This window comes from Diaphorina citri, unplaced genomic scaffold (genome assembly GCF_000475195.1).
Source record: "Diaphorina citri unplaced genomic scaffold, Diaci psyllid genome assembly version 1.1 scaffold745, whole genome shotgun sequence".
NCBI classification, from domain to species: Eukaryota; Metazoa; Arthropoda; class Insecta; order Hemiptera; family Psyllidae; genus Diaphorina; species Diaphorina citri.
The window spans coordinates 105414-113501 of NW_007378178.1; the positions used below are offsets into that span (position 1 = coordinate 105414).

At 40.9% G+C, this 8088-nt stretch overlaps 1 protein-coding gene across 1 annotated transcript in view; it reads left to right on the plus strand.

The window, feature by feature from the left end:
- The window catches only part of LOC103511725 (pinin-like), a 15686-nt gene extending 7742 nt beyond the window's left edge, over positions 1-7944 (plus strand). Inside the window, exons 2-7 of the mRNA XM_008476462.3 lie at positions 1316-1489; positions 1701-1984; positions 2883-3520; positions 5744-5964; positions 6524-6617; positions 6993-7944. Coding sequence (XP_008474684.2) covers positions 1316-1489; positions 1701-1984; positions 2883-3520; positions 5744-5964; positions 6524-6617; positions 6993-7099 — 1518 coding nt within the window. The 3' untranslated portion in view covers positions 7100-7944. The remainder of the gene's footprint in view (positions 1-1315; positions 1490-1700; positions 1985-2882; positions 3521-5743; positions 5965-6523; positions 6618-6992) is intronic.
- Positions 7945-8088: the final 144 nt, after the last annotated feature.

Consider the following 8088-nt stretch of genomic DNA (forward strand, 5'->3'; position numbering starts at 1 on the left):
GAAAGGAATAGAAACGATACAAAATGAGAATGAAGGTTCATCTGGGAAATTGAAGACAGGAATAGAAACGATACAAAATGAGAATGAAGGTTCATCTGGGAAATTGAAGACAGGAATAGAAACGATACAAAATGAGAATGAAGGTTCATCTGGGAAATTGAAGACAGGAATAGAAACGATACAAAATGAGAATGAAGGTTCATCTGGGAAATTGAAGACAGGAATAGAAACGATACAAAATGAGAATGAAGGTTCATCTGGGAAATTGAAGACAGGAATAGAAACGATACAAAATGAGAATGAAGGTTCATCTGGGAAATTGAAGACAGGAATAGAAACGATACAAAATGAGAATGAAGGGTCATCTGGGAAATTGAAGAAAGGAACAAAAAAGATTCAGAATGAAATGAAAAAAATAGAATACATACAGAATGAAAGGAATATTGGAGATTCATCTAAGAAACGCCCCGTGAAACCTAGAAAGCGGAAAGCGAAGAGTTCGTGTGATAATACTTTAGCTACCTACGGTACAGTACCCGAAAATAATGTAGATATGAATAAACTAGGAGATAGTAGTGTAGACTTTGTCTGTGTTATTAATCAGAGAAAACGAAGAACACGAAAAATTAAAGACTCTAAAGAAAACGAAAAATTGAATGACAAACTTACCAAAGAATCTGGAAAAGTAGACAAAGAAGCCGCAAATATTACAAGTGACTTGGAGAAAGTAGGTACTGATGGGATTGTCACAGAAACGAAAGACAAAGCCAATGATCTCAAAGTCTCGCCGACCAAGAAACCAAGCTGTGACGACATAGATCAATTCATTGAAAACATCCTGGCGAGCACTCAAGATGAAAAATTGAATGACAAACTTACCAAAGAATCTGGAAAAGTAGACAAAGACGCCGCAAATATTACAAGTGACTTGGAGAAAGTAGGTACTGATGGGATTGTCACAGAAACGAAAGACAAGTCCAATGATCTCAAAGTCTCGCCGACCAAGAAACCAAGCTGTGACGACATAGATCAATTCATTGAAAACATCCTGGCGAGCACTCAAGAAACTTCTGAGTGGGATGAAACCAACAAAATTCCGCCCATCCTGGGCAAACGGGATCATAAGACATTGTCTAGTGTAGAACAGAAAGACACCGAGGTGTACAGGGAAAACAAAGAGGTCGAGAAAGCTCCTGGTCAAGTAAAAACCGATGCCGACAATGTTAAACAAGTCAGTGACGTTGAAGATTCTAGTAATCAAGTCAAGGAAAGTGGCAATATTGAGGACACAGATAGAAAAGTTAGTACACAGGACATTAAAGATACAGAAATTGACAAAGAAAAAGGTGACAAACACGAGAAAATTGTCGAAGAAAACGAAGAAATAATTAAACCCATCCAAAGACAACAAGAAGAAAAGGACCAAAAGGAAGAAAGGGTCAAACCTATCCAAAGACAAAAGCACGGAAAGTCCGCAACGTCTTTGAAACTCAGAAAGAGACTGTTCCTGCACCAGAAGTACAGCTCCCAGTTGTTCGAACTGAGAAAACATTCCCGGGATATTTCTATGGGTGAATATCTAGCTTGGAGGACCTCACGGAAAACGCCCGAAAAGAAAGAATCTCGCATGCCTGATGTGTCCAAGTATGTGGATGTGAGTAAGGTGAAGATTGTGATCCCTAGTATAGTCCTGACCAAAACTTAGAAAGAGACTGTTCCTGCACCAGAAGTACAGCTCCCAGTTGTTCGAACTGAGAAAACATTCCCGGGATATTTCTGTGGGTGAATATCTAGCGTGGAGGAACTCACGGAAAACACCGGAAAAGAAAGAATCTCGCATGCCTGATGTGTCCAAGTATGTGGATGTGAGTAAGGTGAAGATTGTGATCCCTAGTATAGTCCTGACCAGCTTGAGTGTACCACTGATCAGGCAGAAGAAGAGGATGATCAAGCTCGTTAAGAATAACAAGGGCGCGTCGGCTAGGTAAGATACTGAAAGATCAGTTTTAGTTTTTATCTTTTTAAGCTATGTTCACACATAGTCGACCGGCCATCGATGGATGTCGAGTGACACGTCCACACTGCCTCGACAACATGGGTTTACCTCGTCGATCGACTATTTGTTGACACACCCTTGGAGTTTTTAGTTAACTGTTGAAAGTTGCAAAAAAAAAAAAATATCGGAATCATACTAAAGAGGGGGCTGAGTGGACTGAAAGACATCACATGTCTTTAAGGACACTCTATTCTTCAACGGTATATGTTTAATTTCCCCTCTTTTGGCGTGATTTCGCCTGTACTAAGCCATGAGGACCAACCTCAGTGGTGTAGTGGTTAGCGCGGTGGACTTCGGATCTGGAGGTTGGTGGTTCGAGTCTAAGTCAAGTCATAAAATTTAGCGTAGTGTTTTAAGCAGGTATCGTGAACATTTTGCAGATCATGAATACCAAAAATTACCAAAATTACCTGCCTCGGTAGCGTAGTGGTCAAGACGCTCGCCTGGTAAACAGGAGGGCGTGGGTTCGATCCCAGCCGAGGCATGGAATTTTATCCTCATTTATTTGAGATTTTGACCCCATAATAATGGAGCTCTAAGGGTTAGGTGGTAGAAAACGCCTCCGGCGTTAACCTCGCCTAGTGGTTACCTTCCACTCAAGAGTCTATCCTAATAATGGAGCTCTAAGGGTTAGGTGGTAGAAAACGCCTCCGGCGTTAACCTCGCCTAGTGGTTACCTTCCACTCAAGTAATGGAGCTCTAAGGGTTAGGTGGTAGAGAACGCCTCCGGCGTTAACCTCACCTAGTGGTTACCTTCCACTCAAGAGTCTATTATGATTATTACCAATCACGGCGTTGCCTAATTTCTCGTGTCCTTTGTTTTCAGTTCAAAGCTAGCAACCCAGTCGAGTAGCGTGGACTCCGGGTTTGTACCTATTGAAGACACCATGCGTATTAGCACGACTACCCAATCAGACGACTATAACAACCCAATCAGCGATCTCATGGAATCCTCCAGCGATACTATTATCCTTAGTGACCTAGACAGAAGTGATTCTAGTGACTTTGAATCTAATAGACGCCATTCTAATGACTTTGAACTGAACAGACGCGATTCTAGTGATTTAAGATCTAAAAGGCGCGATTCTAATGACCTTAGGCATAAGAGACGCGATTCTAATGACCTTGGAATTCACAGACGTAGTTCCAGTAACTTAGGATTTAAGAGATATGATTCTAATGACCTTGGACACAACAGACGCAATTCCAGTAACTTAGGATCTAACAGACGCGATTCCAATGACTTGGGACCTAACAGACGTGGTTCCACAAGCAGTGCAAGCAAGTCAAGTTCCAATGGTATAGCTGACACCGTGGACAGGGTGGCCCGGGGATCTCTGGCAGCTAATATCAGCTATGAGGAACTCAAAGCTAAGATACACGCACGGAATAATAGGTTGAGCTGCAACCGTAAATCGAAACCGAATAAGGAGTCCCGGCAACCCAGTGCTGATTTGATGGAAGGTAACAGAATATAGATTTATTTTATATGTTTTCTTTATGAGTGTTCCACCGCCGTTTTTATTTCGTAGCACAAACCTTGTCTGTTTAGGATAAAATCTGCCCCGGACGGGAATCGAACCCGCGACCTAGCGGTTACAAGGCAGACGCGCTACCCTCCAAGCTAACTAGGCTAGCCATTCTATTTTTTTTTTTTTTTTTTTTTTAATAATGGTTCCCTCGCCGTTCTCGTTAGTAGCTCATCATAAGACACATTGCCAACTTCACGCCCATCATCATAAAACACAAGGCTCTCTTCACACAGGTGCACATAGACGTACAACTCGTGAAGCACCCACAGGAGAAAGCACAGCGCCATCGCGAGTACTACCAGTGTTATCAGATTGGTACGCAGGTTGAAATAGAGAAGCATGAGCTTGGATGGTTTGCGTTTAGGGGGGTTTTGCGTGTGAGTGCACCCAGAGATTTTGTCTGACATGATGAATGAGTATTCAGTCCTTTTCGATGGTACATTTGACGCAGGTCTATAACGCTTGTACCTTTCAACCGATGCACATACCAACACGTTTGAGTAGACGAAATTTAATCTCTTTTGGCCTTTAGGTCTTCAAAAACAAGATTGTCCACCGAAAATGTCGATAAACGTACGAATAAAACGGATGAGTGATAAAATTCCACTAAGGCGCGAGTTAAATGTGATAAAATCAACACTCATTACTGGTTCGTAAAGTATGATTGAGCTCTGAAGAATTCCTGAAGTCATGCGTTCTTCTAAATAGCTACTGAATGATTTTTTTTTTTTTTTTTTTTTTTCTCGATAAACGGACGAATAAAACGGATGAGTGATAAAATTCCACTTAGGCGCGAGTTAAATGTGATAAAATCAACACTCATTACTGGTTCGTAAAGTATGATTAAGCTCTGACGAATTCCTGTCCTTCGGGTCGGATCAAACCCACATTTCTTGCTATCAAGTTAATTTCTTTTGGTCCTTTGGACCTGATTCAAAGCAGATTTATTTGTTCAGCTCCAACATGTTTACTAAGTGACATGTATTTCCAGTGGGGGAACCAGTTTCCAAGTGTGATCTGGTTCGGACTTGGGTATGCATTGTACACTCAGCTTGTACAGTCCTGGATAGAAGAAGAGAAAGCCTACAGCATGGCCCACCGCTTCGTTCTCTTCAACCTGAGGGCGAGAAGAAAGAGAGACACAGTTTATTCAAGTTATCTTTTTATTTCCCTTGGAATATTATAATTTATACTTGATGCAAATAAAATACAATTACCTACTATTAAAAAAAAAAAAAAAAGTTTGATAAAGGGAACACTGACTGCTAAGGTCTTCTCGTCCCGAAAGCGAAGAGAGAAGGAAGACAAGATAGGAAACAGCCAGCCGTTTCGAGAACGAACCTTATCCGGTCAGTATAAAATCCGTCCAGGCGGGAATCGATCCCGCGACCTAGCGCTTACAAGGTAGACGCGCTACCCTCCAAGCTAACTAGGCGGGGTTTACCATATATCAGAATTGAAATCAATCTAGGATTGAGCTATACTTAATACCCAGTTCAATCCAGAATTGAAGTCAACTCCGTAAAAGCGGTCTTAGAGCACGACTTACTGTGGATATGGAAGCCTGCGTAGTGCCTACAGCTGTCGCCTTGCTGTCCATCTGATGATCGACCACCCCGTTTAAATGATCTTGAAACAGACTCAGTACCAGGGTCAGATCCGATAGTGTGTGAGATAGACAGTTCCGCAGTTTAACGTCGAAACTGAGACAGTCGCCTACTGTACCAGTCACCTCACTGCCGCTCTCAATGGGGGAACCATTCACTGTCAGCTTCGGCAATATATGACACGGTCACACGAAGCGAGGAATTACTGCGAGTTTCCTTTGATGCGTGTGCCCCCAAATAACCGTTTGCACCTGGTTATTTAAGCTATTCTGTGTTTTAAGCAGAAGGACCGGCCTACTTAGCTGGGATCTGTGTTTTAAGCAGAAGGACCAGCTTACTTAGCTGGGAAGGTAGCGCTTACAAGACGTAAGCGCTAGGTCGTAGGTGTGAATCCCGCCCGGGGCGGATTTTATCCTAAAGCTATAAGGTTCGTTCTCGGAACGGCTGGCTTTCTCCTTCCCCGTCTTCCTTCTCTCTTCGCTTTCGGGGCGACACTAAACTTAAAGTAATACATATCAGTTAAAAGTAACCCACTTTTTTACCCCCAGATTCTCTTGATGATGATGATGATGATGATGATGATGTCGACATTCTCGGCAATGGATCCAAGTCCAATAAAACAGGTTCAACCAAACCGACAGAAGACTTTTTCGGAGACAGGAACGTACCGTCAGAGTTCAAGTATAAATATAGACCGTGCAGGCAGAAAGAAGATATAGATGAACTTGTGAGAAATACGGGCACGATCTCAAAGGACTCCAAAACTATGGTATTTTTTTTTTATTATTATTTAAAAAAAAAAGCCAGCCTTGTTAGCTTGGAGCTTGTTAGATTGGAGGATAGCGCGTCTGCCTTGTAAGCGCTAAGCTGCGGGTTCGATTCCTGCCCGGGATGAATTTTATCCTAACAGATAAGGTTCGTCGCCGGCAAAGGCTGGCTTTCTCCCATCCTGTCTTAGGCCGGTAATCGAACCCACTGGAGAAATTTTTCTTCCCTTGAAATTCATAATTTTGTTACATACGTACATATCCTAAGTCGTTCTGTTTGCTGGAACAGGTCGACTATTCACAAAACCTCTCCACCAAGTTCTATCATTAAATTTTTGTTGGTTTTCAATGAGACTGGGATTTTGATTTCTTTTGATGATATCTTTGTTGATTTGATCATTCCATCTCAGTCGTGGTCTACCTTGCTTTCTGGTTCCTTCTATATTCATTTGGAAGTATTTTTTAGGCAATCTATTCATAATTTTGTTATTTATATTTAATCGGTATTTTTTCTTTCTCTTTCTCCCCCCTCATTTTTACCTCTATTTTGTGTTTGTACAGACGGTCAGTGTAGAGCACATGAAACGTTTGACTCAGATGATCGTTGGACTCAAGAATAGAAATCAAATCTGTGTGGATACTCAATTCAACGCCGGTAAGTGTTTTATGGTTGGTTGGTATCAAATGCTGGGAATTGACTATCAGGTCATTTTCCTGCGTAGATAAGGCCCATTCCTCCGTGTCGTTCAGGAAAAAAAAAAACGTGTCGTGAGTAGTGGGAACACTCATTTAAATGACATTGCCTACAAGGACATTTTGTGTCGTTCGGAGGGAAAAAAAACATGTCGTGTGTAGTCGGAACACTCAAAATTACATTGCCTACAGGACATTCGGGGGAAAAAAAATCGGCTGAAACTCACAAGTGGAAACGGGCCTTTAATGTTTGATTATGTTACAGTTGATTATGTTAATGTCTGATTATGTTATGTTACAGCTGATTATGTTAATGTCTGATTATGTTATGTTACAGCTGTCCAATCTGCGGAGCTTGTCCTCTATTCGGAGTATGCCGCTACTTGTTCCATTCGAGATATAACTGAGGAAGATTACGATGAAGTATTTGAGGACAGTGATTGAGACATAACTGAGGAAGATTACGATGAAGTATTTGAGGACAGTGATTGAGACATAACTGAGGAAGATTACGATGAAGTATTCGAGGACAGTGATTGAGACATAACTGAGGAAGATTACGATGAAGTATTCGAGGACAGTGATTGAGACATAACTGAGGAAGATTACAATGAAGTATTCGAGGACAGTGATTGAGACATAACTGAGGAAGATTACGATGAAGTATTCGAGGACAGTGATTGAAACATAACTGAGGAAGATTACGATGAAGTATTCGAGGACAATGATTGAGATCTAACTGAGGAAGAATACGATGAAGTATTCGAGGACAATGATTGAGATATAACTGAGGAAGATTATAGATTAAGTATTTGAGGACAGTGATTGAGACATAACTGAGGAAGATTACGATGAAGTATTCAAGGACAGTGATTGAGACATAACTGAGGAAGATTACGATGAAGTATTTGAGGACAGTGATTGAGATATAACTGAGGAAGATTATGGATTAAGTATTCGAGGATGGTGATTGAGACATAATTGAGGAAGATTACGATGAAATATTTGAGGACAATGATAGAGACATAACTGAGGAAGATTACGATGATGTATTCGAGGACAGTGATTGAGACATAACTGAGGAAGATTATGATGAAGTATTCGAGGATAGTGATTGAGACATAACTGAGGAAGATTACGATGAAGTATTCGAGGGAAATGATTAAAACTTGTAGGTATATTGTACAAGTAATAGTTTTGAGATATATCCACATTATTGTTGTAATTTGTTACTGTTGGTGTTCAAAACACGAAGATGAGAATAAATATTGGTGCTTATTTTGTTGGAATTTAATGTTATTTTTTAGTAGTGACTTTATGTTTTGTTTTCCTCACATTTTTCATGTGGGGAAAGGTACAATCACGGGATTAATAAAATTATTTACAAAGAGGAAGAGGAAATGTGAAAATCCTCCAATGAAACTTATAAAACC